This window comes from Echinops telfairi, unplaced genomic scaffold (genome assembly GCF_000313985.2).
Source record: "Echinops telfairi isolate 266 unplaced genomic scaffold, ASM31398v2 ScPeMD7_1;HRSCAF=3_0, whole genome shotgun sequence".
In the NCBI taxonomy this organism is placed as follows: Eukaryota; Metazoa; Chordata; class Mammalia; order Afrosoricida; family Tenrecidae; genus Echinops; species Echinops telfairi.
The window spans coordinates 39,786,116-39,809,127 of NW_022103896.1; the positions used below are offsets into that span (position 1 = coordinate 39,786,116).

Sequence of the window (23,012 nt, forward strand, 5' to 3'; positions counted from 1 at the left end):
CGGCTGCTCCAGCACCCAGGGCTGCAACGGGATAGGTCCATGTGGCTTCTCCTCAGGGATGTATTGCAGGAAATTAGCCTTGCCAGCTGAAGCAGGGAACTGGCTAAGGCAGCTACACCCTGGTCCAACCATCACAAAGCAAGAGACCTGAGAACTGAAAAGGCGAGGCTGACCAAGCCATTTATTCCACTGCCCTTCAATTAACCCCACGTGTGTTTATAAGCCAGGTTGGCACAATAAACTAAAAACTCAAATGTGGTAAATGTGGTGGTTCTGTTTCCAAATCTTTTAATTAATTCTAACTTTGTAGAAATGTCTGTCCCAGTGTAGTCCATAACTCTTAAATTATGGTATTCCATGCTATTCTAGGTGTTTAAGTGAAAGATCTGCAGTGTGAACTCACACAGAAGCCCCTGGGGCAGCTGGAAGAGGGTCTGGAGAGAAGGATGTGGCCGTGTGAATTCTTCAAAGATCACAGCCCTGGAAATCTTATGGGGCAGCAGTTCTACTCTGTCCTCCTGGATAACTATGAAATACATTCAACAGCAACAGGTTTGGCTGGGTGTGAAACCAGATATACCTCATATTTCTTCTTCTCTTTTTTTCCCCAATGCCAAAGGAGGTATAATACTTCATACTATACATAATTAACTAACCTATGTACATAGTTAAAGTCATAAGTAACTTTTTGTAAAGACCTGACATAAAACATGCTATATCCCTAATTAAAATCCTCTCCTTTTCCTAAGTTACCTTTCCTAGAATTTTAAAATGTATAATGCATATGTTTCAAATGTTTAATAAATAAATAAACACAGTTAGAAGAAGTACAATTTAGGTGGAAATAAATAATAAATGTATAGTTATAGTCTGCTTCAGAGGAAAAAGGGAAAAGTTTATGCTACAACAAATCTAACTCCTCTGTTAGTCACTTTAATATCAATATAAATTTATCACATTTTTAGGAAAATACTTTAAGACTGAAATCACAATTTATACTGAAAATATATATTGCTTACCTTACAAAAATTCAATAAATATCCTCAATTTTAATTATGGTACTCTTTCATGTTTTCCACACTGAGGACATTTTTATTTTATCTAGATTTAGTCACTCATGTGTTCTGCTTTTAATGATACTTAAAATCCCTATGTCAAATGTATTAAAAAGAAATGAACAACCATTAAATGTCTTAGTAGAGAAACAAATTTATTATGATGAACATTCCTCATTTGCATTGAAAATGAGTTTTTAACCCACATATAGATTTATTAATAATGTATATTTTGTAAAGGAACTCTACACTCATGAAACACAGAGAACATGAAATTTTGTTTATGCTCAAAAACATTCATAAGGCAAAATTAACTTAAGAGCACTTTATAGCAAATTTCACAAAAGCAAATTTTTCCTTCAATTTAACTATGGAAAACTTCCATTAGCTCTTAATGAAAATGTAATTACTCACTTCTATTTTTAGACAAGGACACAGTTGGAGTCAATGTCCCTAACTGGCAAAGAGCATTAACAACAGCTCCACAATGTGTTTCAGACTTCACTGAGGGGTGTTTTCAGACGGAAAAATGTAGCTTGAAAATGAAAGAATACAGAAATCCTACCCCTAGATCTCACTGTTCTCCCTAAGTGGTTAAAGAACTCTTCAACAATTCCAAAACCCGTTTTATATGCACACCTGGGAAGAATATCGAATCCTTAACTTTGCTCAGAGTTATACTGATGTGGTTTTAGACCAGATGTTTAAATGTTACAGTATGTACATTTTCTTCCCCTCTTCTAAGGCAAAAGTAAAGAGGAATATTTGACTTCACTCCACAAGAGACCTATTTAATAGTTTGGCGGTTATGTAAGTAAAGGTAGCTTGGCTAAGTCAATGTTGACGACATACAGAACGACATGATCCTAATGAGTTGGAAAATATTGGCTCTCTTGAGAATAGACCAGATGCTACTGAGCTGAGAAAGCTACTGTATTATTGAATTTTCGTTTTTATGAGGTAAAATTTATTATTCAACCATTAAGGTATCCCACATGAAATCTCGCATAAAATAGTTTTACAGTTACTTTCTGGAAAGCAGATTTTTATTTTAACATCAAGACATCACTTAAATGAGAGATTGATATGTCCATTTGATCACCCTTTGAATGGATTTTAAAGTCTGTAAATAATTTCCCCTCAAATACCAGATTAATGGAACTGGACTGTCAACAAAAGAATGGACAAGCTAAATAAGGAAAGGTAGTAGCAAGTCCCTGTTTTCCAAAGCAAACCAACGCCATGTATTAGTATGGATTTTATCTTCTGGCAAAATGCCAGGGATCAGAATTTCCACTGAGTATCAGCAAAAACAAAATATGTATAATTACTTATGTCAATATATGTATCAATATAAATGTAAGCTTTATTTAAGTATAATGCATTTTCACTAATCCAAATAATATCTACTTAATTCAAACTGTAACATGTTTTTATGTCTGACATTTTCCCACATATAATGTTCCTATATTAACTATATACACACATATAACATATACAGTGCTCATAGGAAACTCATGCTTGAGTTTTGTACTGTTTTCAAGAACCATGCAGTATATATAATACCTTCTGTAAAAATACAGTGGTTCCTTTAAATATATTTCTAACATATACTTTTAAAAAATAATTTCTAGTGAAGTAATAAATTTTAATTATCATCACCTATTATGGATCTCATATACCAGGGTAGTTTGGTGCTGCAGAAATAATAATAACAGGTAAAAAAAACTGTCTTTGAAAACTAGCTTAGTCAGTGAATAATTGTGGGATGATATTTAAGAAAAACATGAAATTATTCTGAGCATAAATTTTCCCATCTGTAAAACAGGATATATAACCTGCCAACATCAATATTACTAGTAAGAAGTCAATGAAACTAATGCATGAGAAACAGCAACCTAAAAAGGGTAGGCCAACTCATTCTATACAAAAAACTTCTAAGGTATCCAGCTCTGGATATTATACAGCTCACTAGATAAAACATGCTAAGAAGACTGCAGTACAGTGTATGAAGAGTACATGAAAAACGAGGATTTCACACTTATTCTATCCCACTATATTGTCATATTCATTTGCAGATTTACTACTGTGCTCTCCTTGTAACCCCTAGCATAAGCCATCATTATCATTCATAACAGGTTTCTTTGAGCCTGGCATAGCCTCTCATAAAGAAAAATGTTGAGAGCTCACCAGTGCGCACTTTCTTTACAGAGTATCAGTCTTAAATATGTTCTGCTCCCATCAATTTCACTACTCACTATTCTTATTTGCTTTCTTGCCTTGCCCTTTGAATTTGACAACTTTTTTTTACTCTAACATTTTTTTTTAAATCATTTTATTGGGGACTCATACAACTCATCACAATCCATACATACAACCATTGTGTCAAGCACACTTGTACATTTGTTGCCATCATCATTCTCAAAGCATTTGCTTTCTATTTAAGCCCTTGGTATCAGCCCATTTTCCCCTCCCTCCCCGCTCACCCCCTCCCATTCATGAACCCTTGATAATTTATAAACTATTGTTACTTTGTCATGTCTTACACTGTCCGATGGCTCCCTTCACCCACTTTTCTGTTGTCCTTCCGCCAGGGAGGGGGTTATACATAGATCCTTGTGATCGGTTCTCCCTTTCTACCCCACCTTCTTTCTCTCCACCCTCCCGGTATCGCCTCACACCACTGGTCCTTAGGGGTTCATCTGTCCTGGATTCCCTGTGCTTCCAGTTCCTATCTGTACCACTGTACACCCTCTGGTCTAGCTGGATTTGTAAGGTAGAATTAGGATCATGATAGTGGGCTGGGGGTTGGGGGGGCGGGAGGAAACATTTAAGAACTAGAAGAAAGTTGTATGTTTCATCATTGCTACACTACACCCTGACTGGCTCATCTCCTCCCCGCAACCTTTCTGTAAGGGGATGCCTGGTTACTTTGGGTCTCTGCTCTGCACGCCCCCTCATTCACAATAGTATAATTTTTTGTTCTTTGATGCCTGATAGCTGATCAAATCAACACCTCATCATCACACAGGCGGGTGTGTTTCTTCCATGTGGGCTTTGTTGCTTCTCAGCTAGATGGCCACTTGTTTACCTTCAAGACTTTAAGACCCCAGACGCTATATCTTTTGATAGGCGGGCACCATCAGCTTTCTTCACCACATTTGCTTATGCACCCACTTTGTCTTCAGCAATTGTGTCGGGAAGGTGAGCATCATGGAATGCCAGTTTAATAAAACAAAAAGTGTTCTTGCATTGAAGGAGTACTTGAGTAGACCCAATGTCCATCTGCTACCTTAATACTAAACCTATAAATATATGCACATAGGTCTATTTCCCCATCCTTACATATAAATATATTGACATATGTACATGCCTATATTTAGACCTCTATAAATGCCCTTTACCTCTTTGTTCTTTGGTTTTTTTAATTTTTTTTTTTTTTTGCCTCCTAGTTCTTTCCTCTATTTCCTTTTACTTTCCTCTTGTCCCACTATCATGCTCAGCCTTCATTTGGGTTTCAGTAATTCCTCTCGGTTACATTGCCCTTGATCAAGCCCAACCAGGCCTCCTACACCCTCCTCACCATTGATTTTAGATCATTTGTTGTTCCCTTGTCCCTGGGTTTGATAACACCACTCCTTTCCCCCACATCCTCCTCTCACATGTCCCCCTAGAACTGTAGGTCCCTTAGTTTTCTCCTCCAGATTTTTTGTCCTGCCTATCTTATCTAGATAGACCTGTAGAGATAACAATGTGCACAAAAACAAGACAGAGCAAAACAAAGCAACAAAAGTAAAACAACAACCAGTGACACACAAAAAAAGAAAAGCCTGTAAATAGTTCAAGGTCTGTTTGTTGACCTTTAGCACTGTTTTCTGGTCAAGTCTGATGGGGTGCCACACCATGGCCCAAAAGTCTATTTTTGGTATTCCCTTGGGACTTCCTTGCTCTGTTCCCCTTGCTGTTCTGTTGCATGCCCTTAGTGCTTTGCCTCAGTATGGTGGGGTCATATCAGGTGCAATTCCCACACGGTGTCTCCAGTGTTGTCCCCTCTAGGGTTATGGGTCAATTAGGGATATTGTGTTTCGTAGTAGGGCCGGCCATATGGTCCTCTCTGTGCATTGGCTGCTCTGAGTGGGGATATGGTCCTCAAGGCTTGGTAGGCCAGGATGTGCTCCACTCTCTCTTTCCCCACCTTCATTTGCTTCCGTGTACTCTAATCAGATATGTCTCTCTCCCTGAGCTGTAGCTTCAGTGCTGTCCTCTGAAATAAATTCTTCTGGGAGGAGAGGCGGCTGTCCACATAGCTGGGATTGGGGGCAGCTCCTCAGACCTGTCTACTGGCTCCCTGCTTCATGCTGGTATATTGCATTCACATCTTGGAGCACTGGGTTGAAATCTGGTCCCTTTCCCTTGACACCAACTATTATCTTCTCAGCTAACCGACTCTATCATCTAGATTCCACTACAGAGATTATCTCAGTTTCAGGAACCTTATGTCCTAGAAGCGTTTCCACTGGTAACATGCCCAAATGGATGACTACAACAGAGTCTCATGTCCAGGACACAAAGAAAAGCAAAATAAATCAAAAAACTATACCATACTAGACACTGAGAAGAACTCTAGGAGTAGATATGAAAATATCATTATCATTTTACAACTGACAAAATTAACTAAAACTCAAAGAAATATAGTGGCTTTGAAGGAATCAATATCTTCATGCACAACTTCCATGAATTCTCCGAAATGTCTATAGCTGAAAACTGAAAATACTTTATATGCCTGACAGAGGTAGCAAGCTGTTCACTACCCTATTACCTGTATCACATGCGGATTAATGAAATTCAATGCACAAAATAATATCTATAAGAAGCATTCATATAAAACTTTTAATTTTTATTTTTCTATTCTATTAACTGTATTTTGGCTTCTGTTAGCATTAGGGATGTAGGACTCATCATTGCAGCACTGAAGAACATATAATTCTACACAGATATTTTCTTCAATCCTCATAAACTCACCCAGAAAATAAAAAGAACTTAAGATTTTAACTGTCATCACTACTTAACCCCATAACCTTTTTACAACTCTATAAAGAACATCTGTACCAGTTATGGCTCACTCTCTCACCTCCCAACCTTCCCCACTTACTTTTTTCTATCTATAGAAATTTGCCTATTCTAAGCAAATTGAACCACACAATATATGATCTTCATGGTCTGGATTCTTCCATTTAGCATGTTCTCAAACTTCACACAGATTCTACAGTATGTATGTATCAGTATTTCAATCCTTTTTACAAATAAATTGAATGCATTTTATGGATAGAGTAGCTTGTTAATCCATTCATCAACTAATGAACAACTCTGCTATTTCCACATTTTGGCAATTATTGACTTCTCATGTACAAAATTTTGTGTAAACATAGATTTTCAATTCTCAAGGGCATAGATCTAGAAATGGAAACTCTGGGTTATAAAGTAACTATATTTACTCTTTAAATAATTATCTAACTTTTCCAAAGTAGAATCAGTTATTTTTAATTAACATTTTATTAAAAAGAATAATTTAAACAGACAAAAAGACAAAAACAGAAAGAATTGAGATTACAAAAAATGAAGCACAGCAAAAATGGTACAAAAAGTAACATAAAACAGTTTAATAAGGGCATGGTCAAAGAACGATAATCCCACTATAAGCATTACGTTTTAGACTAAAAGGTAAATTGTATGATTTGATTAAAAATACCCACCTATATGCTATTTTGAAGAACTACACCTAAAGCATGAATACATAGATAGGTTTTAAGTGAAAGAATGAGGAGGTAGCATAGGCAAATAGGAAAGCTAATGGTAGCTATGTCAATAAAATAATTTGTGAGGGATAGAGTCACTACATTTAATTATAAAATCAATTGAACAGTAGGCTAGAAAGATGTGTGTATGTATGTGTGTATGTATACACACACACACACACACATATATATAATTATATACATGTGTGCATGGATGCATGTGCATATACACAGAATAAAATGTGTATACTATTTCTGGAGATTTGAAGAATCGCAAAGACATGCTGTAAATCCCAAGTTAAAGTTTTCAGCCTAACAGAACCTTTCTCTTCTCATTCTTTATAAAACCCTAAAGCCTGGTAAAACAATTATAAAATTTTATGTTAATCACTGGCTAGATCAAATCAGAAGATTCTAATTTACAATACATTTTTAAAGAGTCTAACATATAATGCCCCATATTAAGGTCTAAAATAAAACTTTCAAAAGCACCATATAAAAACAATAAAATATTTTATAGACAAAGTACAAAATTTAAACAGTATTACTTTAACATGATTACACTAACTTAGTGAGACTATTTTGTTTTAGTGACAAAATTAATGTCACTTTGAAGTAAAATAACTAAGTTTTTAATCTGTAAACTGAGTGGCAAGGTGAGGATACTTTTATACCTAACAGTAATTGCAAAAGATAATTGAAATTTTTGTTAGTGAAGTAAGTCATTCAGGCTTTACAATTAAATTTTTCATACAAATAGGAAAACTTTGTACTAGCTCTTAAAGTATTATCAGCAAAATTTGTATTTTGCTTTACCAGAAAAATCGAGCATATTGTATTAAAATATGTCCTACTTATCTTTTCAAACATACACTTCTTCCCTCATAAATTATTTATGCAAGGCTGAGTGTAAATGTACAAGGAGTTGGTAAAAAAATAACACTCTTCAACTATAAATACATCTCAGCGATCGGTGCCATGGAACAAAACTGGACAGCTTCACTCCCACCCTGGATTTTACACATGAGCTATCACTACCTTCCCTTTCACAAAAATACACTTCATTAAGTTGGCATGCTAGACTTACGGATTTGAATGATAAAATATTCGTCATCTCTAATAAGAAGTTTCCATATACTTGTCAAGAAGATTATGCCCTTACCTGCACTTTGGAAGACTTCATTCATCAAAGCTTCATTCACTGCTGAAGAGCTGACATTGCCAATATGAGACCAACTTTGATATATTGCTTGCAGCAGAAGGGTTTGTGCTCTTGTAGCTTGAATTGTAAGATTTGGAAGTTCAAATATACCTTCATTTATAGGGATCTGCGATTGTTTGGTCCTATATTAAAAAAAATTTTTAATAACAATAAATAGCGTGCACAAAAAATGTATACTAAATTAAATCTTAAGAAAAGAGATAAGTATTTCAACATATTTTAAAACAGTATTATATCAAGTAGACATGTAATTTGGTGGTTAATTTTTAAATCTTTCACTATTTGGAAACTTTCAAAATACTGAAACAAAAATACATATTAAAATATCAATACATACATTCACGTGCATCTATTCTGTTCAACTGATTATAAATTTTCGGTCAAATCAATGACAAAATTATAAAAGTAATACAACCACTTAAAAAAGTTTACTAGCTAGTCTGTTATTCTAAATTAATTCTATCTACTAATTCATTGTATCTTCTCATAATAATCCAATTAGAGGGGTTCTATCATTATCCTTGGGAGAAAGATGAGACTTTCTACTCCCATAAAGAGCTACAGTCTGAGAAGCCCACGTGGGTGATTCTACCCTGTCCTATAGGGTTACTCTGGGTCACAATCAACTCAATGGCAATGAGTTTGATCATTATCCTTATTTTTCAAATAGATTGAGTTTCTGAATGTTAGAAAATAAATTTCTGAATGTTACATAATAAGTAGAGAAACTAGGATCTATACCAGGTAATCTAACCCAGAGGTCCCTAGCCTACACATTTCCTCTCGCAGGTACCTCTTTACCCTATATCCATGATCCCTCACAGTGGCATAGAAAATACTTTTAAACTTTTTTTTTAACTTTTAATACAGAATACATTTCGACTCTGGAATACAATGTCTTATTCTGTCTCACATAATTAAATTATCCAAATAATAAAGTTTCAAATCAAGGAGGCATTTAAATAATACCTGTAGAAGTGGGACACTTTTTTCTTTTAATGCAGTGGAATAAAGAGAAACAAGAGGTAAGAGAAAGGAAGAAAAAGAAACCTTGTCCTGCCAAAATACCTGTGGATGCAATCCAACATGATTACCTTTTACAATGCACTCTAATGTGACATATGTAATCAATTCATCAGGTGAGGTCATATCAATGTATAGGGGGATCCCAAACATAATCACTTCACAGTTATAAAAGGAGTCAAATCTACACAGAGACTAATGCACATACGTAAATGACAGATGGCATATAAGGATCACCCAGAGACAAAGGATCAGCAAGGCTACTGACCAAACTATCAGACGAATGGGACTTATAGCCTCTCTAACTAGGAAATTCAAATTCTGTTCTGTAAAGCCACTGTTTGCAGAGTTCCTGTTACAGCTATCTGGGGAAACATTGGCATCTTTTAGGGTATTATGGCAGTGCCTTCGGTCACTCTCTTTCCTCAGTCTCTCAGGCCTACCTCTTACTCTTGCCTCTGGTATGGAGAACTAGTGCAGGCAAATGTTACTGCCATTTCTAAGGCTACCCTAAAATCTGAGACACCAGAAGGTGCAATCATTCAATCCATTAGTGCAGAGCCCATAAAAACAGGAGTAAATGCTTTTCTATTTTGTTCCCTTGACTGACAATTCTGAGATGAATTTCCTAAATTTCCTAGGAAGGTACCAAGAGATCAAGGCAGAGGAAGTAGAAAAAGACTTCACTAATAGAACAAAGGTTTAATGAACTGTGGAGTTCCAGTGAGAAGAACAAACTGCAAGGAACGGATCAGGAAAATATATATATTTATAAAAATAATTGTCAAAATCTTTCTAACTTAGAAAACTGAAGGAATAAGAAGTTTAACAAATCCTAGCACAGACACAAACTATATTTTCACGTTACTTACAGGGTGGGATCTTCTACATTTGTTTGCTAACCACTACCACCCCACCTCCAGGATGTATGTTTGTAAATGCACTAATATTTTTTACAGCAATATGTGAATATAAATTGGCACAGCAGTGGGCGATTACCTAAGAGTAGAAATTAAATGCAAAAAATTAAAAACACTCAATGTAAAAGAAGGTAAGACAATGAGAAACAAAGAACACAAAAAAAGAATGGAAAATAGCAAGATGACAAACTTAAACCACAAAATTCAATGACTACGTTAAATGTCAAAGTTCTAAACACACCTATTAAAGACAGATTGCATTAAAAATATAAATACGAATACGTACACATACACATATACGCTCAACAAGAAATCAACTACAAAAAAATATGTTAAAGGAATGGAATATAAAAAGTGGCTTCAAAAAAATCTATGGGAAAAAAGGCTAAAAAGATGTGGAAATTTCCCACCAACTTTTCAAAGCCCACTCATATATTTTCCACAACCTTTTTTTTTCTTTAAAAGAGTATAAAAAACGGTGCCTGGGTGGGTAAAAGGATACCAAGCAGCATACCTGAAATCAACTCTCTTGCCAATGTACCCAGCTAGAAATGATTGTTCCTTCATCTCTTCAAATTCCCACTGAACTTCCTATCTGTAATGCATGAGGACGACATGTGCTGTGAGTCTCGTGGGCTAAGGGCTGCACTGCTAACCACAAGGTCATCAATTCAAAACACCAGCCCCACCACAGGAGAATGATGAGGTTTTTTACTCCTGTGAAGATGTGCAGTGTCAAAAATCATAGGGGCAGTTCTGCTGTAAAAGGTTGCTTTCAGTCAAACTCCACTCAATGGCAGGGAGTTTTGGTTTTTCGGTTTTATACAGAACAAGAATTTATTTCCACACAATTGTTGAGACACGAAGTCATTTATGGTACTCTCCTACTTTCTGATGGCTCCCTGCAACCTCTGTGTTCTTGGTGTCTGTCTTCCCCAAGTGGGTCTGTACATATTCTGCTCTTAAAGCAGAAGAAACTAGATTTAAGACCCATGATATTCTGGAATGACCACACTAAAATAACACAACAAAAGCACTGAATTCAAATAGGATCACATTTACAGATAGAGAGGCAAGGGTACTATTACATGTTTTAAAGCCACACGGTTCACTATCACAGCCACACAACCAATTTGGCCAAACTGGCATTTATAATACCTCCCTTTCAACCACAGCAGAATGTACGTTCATTAAGATATATACTATTCTTCAGGTAAGTGCACACAGAAGAAGCATACCATATAAAAATTAATATAATTTTTGTGATATAAAATTTAATAATTAAATCCATGATCTATGGGGGTGCGAAGGTGGAGTAGGGGCTGTATTCGCCTAAAATTTGAGCACCGGTTTGCAGAAGGCTATACTTGATTGGGAAAGCCTCAAATCCCTTTACAGAGCTCCCATATAAAATAAGGTTCCACTCACTGGGCCTCCACTCAAGTACTCCCTCAATGCAAGAATACTTTCTTCTATTAAATTGGCATTCTATGATGCTCACCTTCCCGACACAAAGCGGGTGAATAAGCAAATGTGGTAAAGAAAGCTGATGGTGCCCGGCTATCAAAAGATATAGCGTCTGGGGTCTTAAAGGCCTGAAGGTAAAAAAGCGGTCATCTAGCTCAGAAGCAACAAAGCCCACATGGAAGAAGCGAGGTGTCGAAGGGATCAGGTATCACGCATCATCAGAACAAAATATCTTATCATAGTGAATGAGGGGGGGAGTGCGGAGTGTAGACCCAAAGCACATTTGCAGGCCCCTGGGCATCCCTTTACAGAAGAGTCTCAGGAAGGAGACGAGCCAGTCAGGGTGTGATGTAGCAACAATGAAAAATGCAACTTTCTTCTAGTTCCTAAATGCTTCCTCCTCCCCCACCCCCACTATCATGATCCCAATTCTACCTTACAAATCTGCCTAGACCAGAGGATGTACACAGGTACAGATAGGAACTGGAAACACAGGGAATCCAGGACAGATGATCCCTTCAGGACCAGTGGTGAGAGTGGTGATACCGGGAGGGTGGAGAGAGAGTGGGATTGAAAGGGGGAACCGATTACAGGGATCTACATGTGACTTCCTCCCTGGGTGACCGACAACAGAAAAGTGGGTGAAGGGAGACGTCAGACAGGGCAAGATATGACAAAATAATAATTTATAAATTATCAAGGGCTCATGAGGGAGGGGAGAGCAGGGAGAGAGGGGGGGAAATGAGGAGATGATGCCAGGGGCTTAGGTGGAGAGCAAATGTTTTGAGAATGATGAGGGCAATGAATGTACAAATGTGCTTTACACAACTGATGTATGGATGGATTGTGATAAGAGTTGTATGAGCCCCTAATAAAACGATTTTAAAAAATTAAGCCTCCACTGAATTCTCTTGGTCCGTTGGTCAAGGGTCTGAATAGTCTTATCCTCAGATTGCTCTGTAAAGTGAATTACTGTACATAGACTTAATTTAAAATTTAACCTGTTACCATTCATTTCCCCTTCAGACCCATCTTTAACTTGTTCCACTTTTTTTAAATGTCTGCTTTCTTCAGAATTGAGAGGTTTCTGTGTTTTAATTTGTGGCTGTTAGGATGTTTTTTGTATGATACTCGTTATGTGAAATTCAGGAAAAGTAAATCTATAGAGGTAGTAACCAGATTAATACTTTCTTAGGGTTACAGCAGTGGAGGTTGGAAGGAAATGGGGAGCTAATGATAATGGATGCAAGAATGAAAACAATATTCTAAAATTGTGTGGAGGAATGCACAAGTCTTACTAATATAACCCATTGAATTGTGTGGTACATGAATTATATGTCAATAAATTTGTTGTTTTACATGCTATTCTAAGAAATACAACTTATGCCAACAAAATTAAGAGGACTGAAATCATAGAGTATATTTGTTGAGGGCAATGGAATTAAACTAGGCATTGATACAGGAAGACTTCAGAAGGTTCATGGAAAATAGAGTTAAGGTATAAAAAATGCAAACATTATATCTCAACTTAAGCTCCAGCAAGGTCAAGACACTTTTCTAAGAGGTGCTACCTGCTATCCTGTCCATCTCTAAAGGCCAAGAGTCCTACAGTTTTAACAAAGTCTATGCAGTCTTTTTTCCATTATTAACTGAAGAAAAATGTCTTTAAAATGTGTAAATTAGAAAGACATTTCAGGTTTAGAAAATAAACAGATGTCAGAAGGAACTTATTCAGGACTGTAAAATTGATACCTAATGAATTTTCATTGCACCCAATGACAAAATTGCCCTTGTTTGAGGATGGAAATGAGCATTGTTATGGTGGAAAGAACTCTCTAGGAACATTTTCTTGGGTGTTTTTGTGCTACAGTTTTGGCTAGTTTTCTCAAAACCCTCTCAGAATACACGTATGTTACCATTCTATGGCCCTCTAGAAAGTCAATCAAATACACTGAGCAGCCCCCAAACAACTGCCATGTCTTTGGCTCCTGACCAATCCTTTTGCTGTGAGACAACGTACGCCTCTTGGCAGCCAGGGTTTCGATTGTGCCATGTCATAGGGTTCAAACTGGTGAAGGATATATTTCATTTCCTGTTCAATTCTTTCAAGAAATGCTTCTAAATCCTAATGCCACACATTAAAAATTTTCATTGACAACTCTCATCTTCTCTGCGGCTGACCTGTGCCCAACAGTTTTGGCACAACTGTTTGGACCAAATACAAGGACTTCACACCGTCCACAAAAATTAACATCCAGAATCACAGACCTAAATGTACAACATATTAACTATAGAACATCTAAATGAGAACATCTGAGAAAATGTGGGTGATCTCAGGCTCCAAAATAAGTTATAGGTATAACATCAAAAGCACAATTCATAAAAGAAAAGCTGGCCAAATTGTACTTGCTTAAAATCAAAACCTTCCCTTCCAAAGGCAATAAAAAAAAAAAAAAACCAAAAAGTAGGAAAAACATTTATAAACATATATCTGACAAACAATTGATAACGAAAATACACACACATTCACACAAAACTGTTACAATTAAGGTATCAAGAATTAACTCAATCTTTTAAATGGGTAGAATGCCCAACACCTAGCTCAACTAAGAAGATATACAGATAGTATAAAAAAAGATTCTCAATATGTCACTAAGAAATAATGGTGCATGCACATTAAATGAGAGTGCAGACAGTTCCGAATAAAACTGAACATACAATCTATCAATTATGTTCCTAAGTATTTACATAAATAAGTTGAAAGCATTTGTCTGCATAGAAGCACCACACAAATGTTTACACAGCAGCTCTGTAACTGACAAAAAATCAATGCAAATAAACAATGTCTTTCAATAAGTTAATGGATAAACAAACATTGTGGTAAATCCAGACAATGAAATATTATCCAGGGCTAAAAATAACTAATAAGCTGTCAACTATGAAAATATGAACAAATCTTTAATCCACATTACTAAGTAAAAGAAATCTGAAAAGGTTGCTTACTGCACAGTTCTACTTATATGACATTTTAGGTGGGGGTAAATTACAAGAAAATAGATTTCTGATTGCCAGAGGGTTGAGAGTAGGGGCTGAGCAAAGTATGACGGATGAGGAGATGGAATTCAACAATTTTGAGGGAAAAGAAACTATTCTGTATAATACCATAATACTGAATAAATGCATTTGCAAAACCCACCGAAGAATATGAAAGAGCTTCAAAATGTGCATGGAAAAATCCCATTATCTTTTCATTTTATTTCTCCACAAACTTTTTGAAGCTTCCTCATATAATATATAGAATAAACCGTATAAAATAATTAATGATACAGCATTTGTTACAAAGGTACTACATTATATCCAAAATATTAATAATAAGGAAACTCTCTGTACTAATCAAAGTCTAATACAAGTGTTTAGTGGCTGAAGCACTCAGCACCTAACCGAAAACGTGGTGATTCCAAGCCAGGAGAAATATACGGCATTAAGCTTCTCCACTCACCCTAAGGCCACGACTCAAACCCTCCAGATCCCTGCCTCCTGCCCCTAGGTGTATTTGGGCTTCCCTTCTCAGTTCTTGTCATTACTTTTTCTTGCAAGTCTGATGATATTCAATGACAGACATTCTGTTTCACCTCACTCGTTGCGATGCCTCCATGTAACATCACCCATTCAAGCTCCTAAAATTATTTCCCGTCTCCATTCCTCCTGTTTTTCCTAACCCTTCTGAACTGTGATCTTGGGTAAATAAATGGTGCCTCTTGGTCTAAAATGGTCTATCATTTTAATCATGTTAAGCTTTGCACACACTTATATACGATGCAGAAAACATCAAAAGAAAATAAAAGGAATTCACAGAGACACTATACTCAAAAGAGAAAGTCACCATTCAACATTTCAGGGAATGACTTATCAAATACCGACAGTACTGAAGGAAGAAGTCCAAGCTGCACGGAAGGCCTAAAGTAGTGAAAAGCAAGGCTCTAGGAATCAACAAAATATCAAATAACATTTTTCAACAAGTCAATGAAGCATTCAATCATCTATGCCAAGAAATTTAGAAGACAGCAAGCTACTTGGCCAGCTGATTAGAAATAATTCATTTTCATGTACATTTCCAAAGAAATGTGATATGAAAGAATGCACAAATAAAACAAAATCATTAATAGCACATACAAGGAAAATTTTACTGAAAATAATAACAATTACAGTAGTACTTTATAAACATGCCTTTCCCAGGGACTGGTGTCTCTTGATAACATGCCTAAAGTATGTGAGACTGGGTCTCACCACCCTTGCTTTAAGGGTGCATCCTGACTGAACTTGCAAGGCAAATTTATGCTTCTGTACATGGTACATGGCACAAAGTACGTGGAAATTTCAATATTATTAACTAAGACCATATTTCAAATGCATCAATTCTTCTTTGATCATCCTTATTTATTGTATAATTTTCACAATTATGAGGCATCTTCAAATACCATGACTCAGGCCAGGTGCACCTTAGTCATTAGTCATCAAAGTAACATCTTGGGGATTTAACACTTGGGCAGCAGATTTGCCCAATGCAATATGTCATTTGATTTTTCTGACTGCTGTTTCAAGGAGAATTGATTGTGGATGCAAGAGAAGTGAAATCCTTGACAACTCCCATCTTTTCTCGGTTTATCCTGATGTTGTGTAGTGGTCCAATTGTAACAATTTTGGTTTTCTTTAACCTGTTCTTAGTAGGTGCGGTTGAGTCAGCTCCAGCTCGTAGTCAGCTCCAACACTGTGTCCAGCAGAGAGAACACTGCCCTTGGTCCTGAGCCTTCCTCACAATCATCCTTATGCTTGAGCCCATTGCTGCAGCCACCATGTCAACCCACCTCATCAAAGGTCTGCCTTTTTCATGCTAATCTGCCACTTTACCAAGATTGAGTCCTTTTTTAGAGACTGGCCTCTCTTGATAATATGCCCAAAGCATGTGAGGCAAGGATCACCATCCTTGCTGCTAAGGAACATTCTGGCTGTTCTTCCTTCAAGACAGTTCTGTTTGTTCTTCTGAAGTCTATGATTTTTTTCCCTGTGATATTTTTAATATTCTTTTCCAACACCATAATTCAATGAATCAATTCTTCTCTGGTCTTATTCATTGTCCAGCTTTCACATGCAAGAGTCTTTTGAAAATTCAATACCCCTTACTCCTCTCAAAGTGACATCCTTGCTGTTCGATACTTCAAAGAGGTCTTGTGCAGATCTGCCCCACACAGCAGGTTGCTTGCTTTCTTGACTGTTTCCAAAAGCATTGGTTGTGAATCCAAACAATGTAATCCTTGACAACTTCAATCTTTTCTCCATTTATCATGATGTGTCTTTAGGTGCGGTGTTTGCTGAAACCTTGCTAGGTTAATTATGTTTAAAGACATAAAGAAAACGATATCAAAGAGAAGCAATCAGTATTAAGCGCCACCAGTTTATTAATTCCTCAAAAGTTGCACATAGAACCACCATATGGTTTAGCGATATCCCAGCTTTACAGAAGAAATAAAAGAATACACACAGAAACATATACACAAGTTATCATTGTAGTGGTTTTCAAAATAGTCAAAAGGTGAAAAACTCCACAATGTCCAACAACATATGAATAGATCAATTATGCTATATTCATACCATGGAATGAATATTATTCAGCCAGAAAGAGAAAGTTAGTTCTAATGCATGAGACAACGTGGATCAACCTTTAAAACCTTATGCTGAGCTAAACAAGTCAGCTATAAAATGAAATAAGCAAAAAGAACAAAAACCCACTGGAGCAGCTCTATTCTGCCTTGTAAGGTTAACTCTGACTCAGAATTGACTCAATGGCAGTGAGTTTGGTTTTTGAGTTTGGGGCATCAGGTTAATCTCAATTCACAGTATAGGGTTTCCAAGACTATAAAACTTTATGGAAGGAGAAAGCTACACTTTTCTCTAAAAGAGCAGCTAGTGGGTTGGATCTACTAAACTTGACGTTAGTAGGCCAATGCCTAACACATAACACCATCACAGAAGCCAAAACAATGTTAGTAGTCACTGGTGGTGGAAGGGAAGGGGAGAGAGTTTTTGCTTGTTGGTGGAGAAGGGTACATTAGCATGTTTATGCTAATTTGGGAAATAACAAGAATGGTTATACAACTTGAAGACATTTAATCAATGTCATTAAATTATACATGTAAAGTTGTTGAACTGATATATAGTTTTTAATAATTTTATTGGGGACTCACACAACTCTTATGACTATCGATACACACATCCATTGGGTTGAGTATATTTGTACGTCTGTTGCCATCATCATTCTCAAAACATATGCTTTCTATTTGAACACCTTGGTATCAGCTCCTCATTTTTTCCCTTCCCTCCCCACCCTCCTCCCTATGAACCCTTGAAAATTTATAAATTATTATTATTTTGTCATGTCTTACACTGTCCAACGTCTCCCTTCACCCACTTTTCTGTTGTCCATCCCCAGGAAAGGGGTTATATGTAGATCCTTGTAATCGGTTCCCCCTGTCTACCACACCTTTTTGTATGTGTTTTGATCACAATTTAAATGGGGGTAGGGGGTGGAGGCACATCATGGAAACATTTGTCTCAGGGACAAAACAATGGTTCAACATGGGAAATACACCACTGTAATAATAATATATCATATTAACAAGGCAAAAAAACTTCAAATGGTTATTTATATTGACATTTTAGAACATTGCTTGACAAAATCTAACACCCTATCATGTTAAAGAAAAACAGCAAACAGCTTAGCATATATTAAGTATTTATAAAACTTCAGAGACTTCATATGAAGAGTAAAAAGTGGAAATTTTTTCTTCCCAGGATAAAGAACAAAAAAAGAACGTCGACTCTTGCTACTTCTATTCAACTTTGTAGTAGAAAGATTAGACAGGAAATTAAACGAGCTGGAAATAAAGACACCAAGATCAATCCAGAAGAAATAAAACTAATTCTATTCACAGATATGATAAAGCCCTAAGAATATATACACAAACACATAAAAATGGAGCTAATATGCTAACTCAGCAAATTTTCAAAATATGGAGCTGTATATAAAATATCAGTTTCTTCTAGGCAGATCAATAAACAATCTGAGAATGAAATTAAGAACGCAATTAAAATTACAGTATTACCAAAACAGTAACTTAGCAATAAATCTATTAAAAGAAGTATGAATTATCAACTGATAACTATAAAATTTTATTCAAAGAAATTAAAGACATTAATATATGGAAGTATCCATTTGAACGGATTAAAAGACTCAGTATTATTAAGGTGACAATACTACCACAGTTTACCTAAAAACTCAATGCAATCTCTATCAAAATTGCCCAAAATCCTAACAAAGAAAATGGTACTACTAAAACTCACGTTAAAAAAAATATATGTAATTTCAAGGGGCCTAACAAAGCCAGAACAATCTTGGGGTGGGAGTAATAAAAAGAAATCGAAGGACTTAAACTTTACAATTTCAAAACTTACTACAAAAATACCGCAAGCAAAACAGAGCAGTGCTGGTATAGGGGTACACATATAGATCAGTGTATTAAAAATGAGTCAAGAAATAATCACAAACATCTATGGTCAACTAATTTTTTTTCATACAGTATTCTACCACTTTCATCCAACTTTTAATATATGTATACCTACAACTCCATATTTCCCTATACATCATATGGATCTATCTGTTCATTCCCTTCCCCTTCACTTTAACTATGTTATACAGGGAAGAAGAAAAATTTTCACATGTCAGTTAATTTTTTGCAAACTCAATGAGGAAAAACATCTTTTCAACAAATGGTGCTGGGACATTGAAAGTCCACATTAAAAAGAATGAATTTGAACTTCTACCATATAACTTATAAAAATTAATTCAAAATGACTCAATGATGTAAAACCCCTCAACTCACAGAAGGAAACATAGGTGTAAATCTTTATAATCCTGGATTAGGCAATAATTTCTTAAATATATCACCAAAAACATAAGCAAAAAAAGGAAACAAATGAACTCCATCAAAATTTAAAACTAATAAAAATATTATCAAATGTTATCAAACTTCTATTCAAACTGTTTAACATCCCCTCCAAACAACTTTATTAGTAATGATACTAATTGAAGAAAATAAGCATTGTGAAAGTTTACAATTAACCTAGCCATTCTATCTTTTAGACAAATAGTCTATGTCATTTCAGAAGTCATACTGTGGGCATGCTATCAGGAGGGACCAATCCCTGGAAGAGGATATCATATTTAGTGAAGTAGAGTCACCAAAAAAGAGGAAGACCCTCCGTGAGAAGGAATGACACAGTAGCTACAACAATGAGTTCAAACCCAGCAGCTATTGAGAGGATGAAGCAAGACCAGGAAGTGTTTCACTCTGTTGTACATGGATTGTCAGTTACAATAGACTAGCAGGCACCTAACAATGACAGCATGGAGCAGGAGGGTAGGCAAAATTGGGTAAACACTCATCAACCATGGCCAAGGTTGGCAGTTTGAACCCACCAAGAAGTGCCTCCTATCAATCTGCTTCTGAAAGCCCAGTCTTCAAAACTCTATGGAACGGAGTTCTCCTCTGTAACACATTGGGTTACCAAAATTTGGAATAGACTCAACAACAACTAGGTTGGGTTGTTTTTGTTTTTAGAGTAGCAGACAGCACGTCTTTATAACAATAATTATCCATCATATAAATTCTAAATGACATTTTTTTTACAAGTTGGTATTTACTATGTTAAAGAATTCACCTACTGTATATACCTGTGCTTAACTTTCAAGTCATCAAACCTTACTTAAAATAGTTGCAAATACAAAGATGTGAAAATAGTTCTATGCAAACTGAAAAGATAAATCAGCGTACATTTTAATAATATCTAAGTGTAGAAAGCACAGTTATTTAAAATCAAAGGGAATAACTCAGTTTCTGCAAAAAGTTAGAACATAGTAATAAAAAAATCTATTATAACATAAGTGCAGGTCATGTTCTTGTGCGTTTTTTTTTTCCTTTCAGTTGGAGCTAATCACAAATAAAAGTATGTTCTATTTTACTTCCGTCAGTTACTCTGGTAGCTTTTAAAACAAAGTACATCATTTAAAAATGATTATAGATAGTAGCATACATATATACCTATTAATGTAGCAATATCATTAAATAGATCTTTTACTCTCTTGTGCTTATATTAATTTTGAAATATTTATAACAGGTTAACAAGCTAAAAACTCACAAATACCCTGTATTCATTACTTGTCAAACCTTAACATTGTACTATGCCTTAAAAATTTTTAAACAAATGAAGTGTTTTTACAACTTCACTTAAACTATTTTAGAGAGACTCATTATAATATCAATGAAAATGCATGCAATAAAAGTCTAATTCCCCTTGTAATTTACACTACTACAAATTTGTTGAATTTTGTTTTTTTAAAAATCACTGAATTCACAGTAAAAAATGTCTTAACGATTGCTGGATTTACCCATTATTTTGAAAATCACTAAACCTACATTTTAGTATCTAAAATGGGTGAATATAAAATAACTTCCTTAACAAATACCTATTTCTCATATCCAGAAGTCCTAGTCTGAGCATATGCTCATTTTACAGAATAGGTTTAAAAACTATCAGTTCAAACATTACTCTCTAGGGAAAAATAAATCCTAATGTAACTAGGGGGATAAACAACTCATTAAAACTCAACTTGGAAAAACTCCAGGATAAATTTAAAGGAATAGGACAAGTAGGTCTTGATTGAGTTTGTAGCAGCAAGGATGGAAAATGAATAAGCCCCAATTAACAAACACTTTTAAAGACTCAGCTTATACCATTTGCTGATAAATTCTAATAAAGAGCTGATGAAAGTTTTTGTGTAACCTGGCATTTCTATGAAGAAATTTTCTGAATATTTAAGTAAAAAACATGGAAATACCACTTATTGCTTGATGCCAACAAATTAAACAATCCATTCACATTCACAGGTATACCATAAAAATTTAGCTATACATACACTTAAGAAATAGCGATCCATTCTTTTAAAATCAACACACCTCAGAGCAATTGAAAGAATATCCTTAGCAACTCCTGGTTCTAAAGATTTATGTAGAGTCCTGAAATGCAAAGTTTGAATCTACAAATTAGTTCCAAAAATGTATTTTTGTTATTACTCATATCCTGTACAGTAAAATAAGATGAGTTCACTCTTTCCAAAATAAAGTGACTATAAAAATTCACTAACTAAAGAAGTGAAAGCAATTTAAAAACCAAGAAACTTATATTTAATTCTGTATATGACTATTTAAGTTAAAAAATACAAAAATACTTGCTGTAAAGAAACTTTTTTTAATGGTAGCAAACAATGTAAAGTTCCTCATTGCTCCCTGCAATCTTCCTCTGCTCCCCAAAAGATAACCAATTTTATGAGCTTAGAATACATATGTAAGACCTCTGTGTAGTCATTTAATGCATACATACAAATGCTTATAAATTTAGCAAGAATACCATATATAAACATGTAACCTGGTTTTTGTTTATGTTTTCATTTAAATTTTTATTGGCATCCCTCTCCACCACCACCCTCCTCCATTCAGCTTCCTAAGTGAACATACATGTAATGCCTGGGCCTGACAGTATTTGTTGTATAACATGCAACCTGTTTTTGTACTAAGAAACGTATCTCTATACCAGTACATATAGACGTGCTTTTTTTTAATATTGGTCTTTTCAATGCATAAATGATATTATACTACATAAACATACATTACTTAACTATCCCTATACTGATCTATTCTTAGGTTGTTAGAACATTTTCACTGTCACGCATTCACTGCAACTGAGCTGATTCTGACTCATAGAAACCCTATCGGGCAGGGCAGAATTACTCCTGTGGCTTTCCAAGACTGTAATCATTTATGGGAGTGGAAAGCCTCATCTTTCTCCTGAAGAGTAGCTAGTGATTTTGAACAGCTAGGTTAGCTGGCTAATACTTAACTATTCCTGTAGTTTCCACTCTTAAATATGGGATTACTAGGGATTACATATTATAATTACTAGGGATTACATATTACAATTTCTATCAATATTGCTGATATCTTTTCATGAAAGTTGAATTAAATGTCCCTTTGCCATTTATCGACACCAGCACTAACTATCTTCACATATTCTTACATTACACCTCTAGCATTTCCAAATGGCTGTAAAATACAAATCACATTCTGTTGTGCTGCTTGAGGTGAACATATTTTATAATTTTATAACATAAATGTTATTTGAACTTAACAGCCATTTAATAATTGGTAGGAGAAAATGAGAATGTTCTATATGACTAAAATAAAAATGTAGCCTTGATTTTTTGCAATGAACTACTAATTCAAACTGAATACTTCTAAAAACCCTAATGAGATATGCACACTCACTGAAATAGATGTAATCAGAAGAAAATAGCAAGTATTGGCAAAAATACATAAAAACAAGAATCCTGTACATTGCTGAGAAATCAAAATGATGCAGT

The 23,012-nt window shown here is 35.4% G+C and overlaps 1 protein-coding gene across 1 annotated transcript in view; it reads right to left on the reverse strand.

Moving 5' to 3' along the window:
- Positions 1-23,012, reverse strand: part of VPS13B (vacuolar protein sorting 13 homolog B) — an 809,204-nt gene that overhangs the window by 672,629 nt on the left and 113,563 nt on the right. Inside the window, exon 16 of the mRNA XM_004697697.2 lies at positions 8,013-8,194. Coding sequence (XP_004697754.1) covers positions 8,013-8,194 — 182 coding nt within the window. The remainder of the gene's footprint in view (positions 1-8,012; positions 8,195-23,012) is intronic.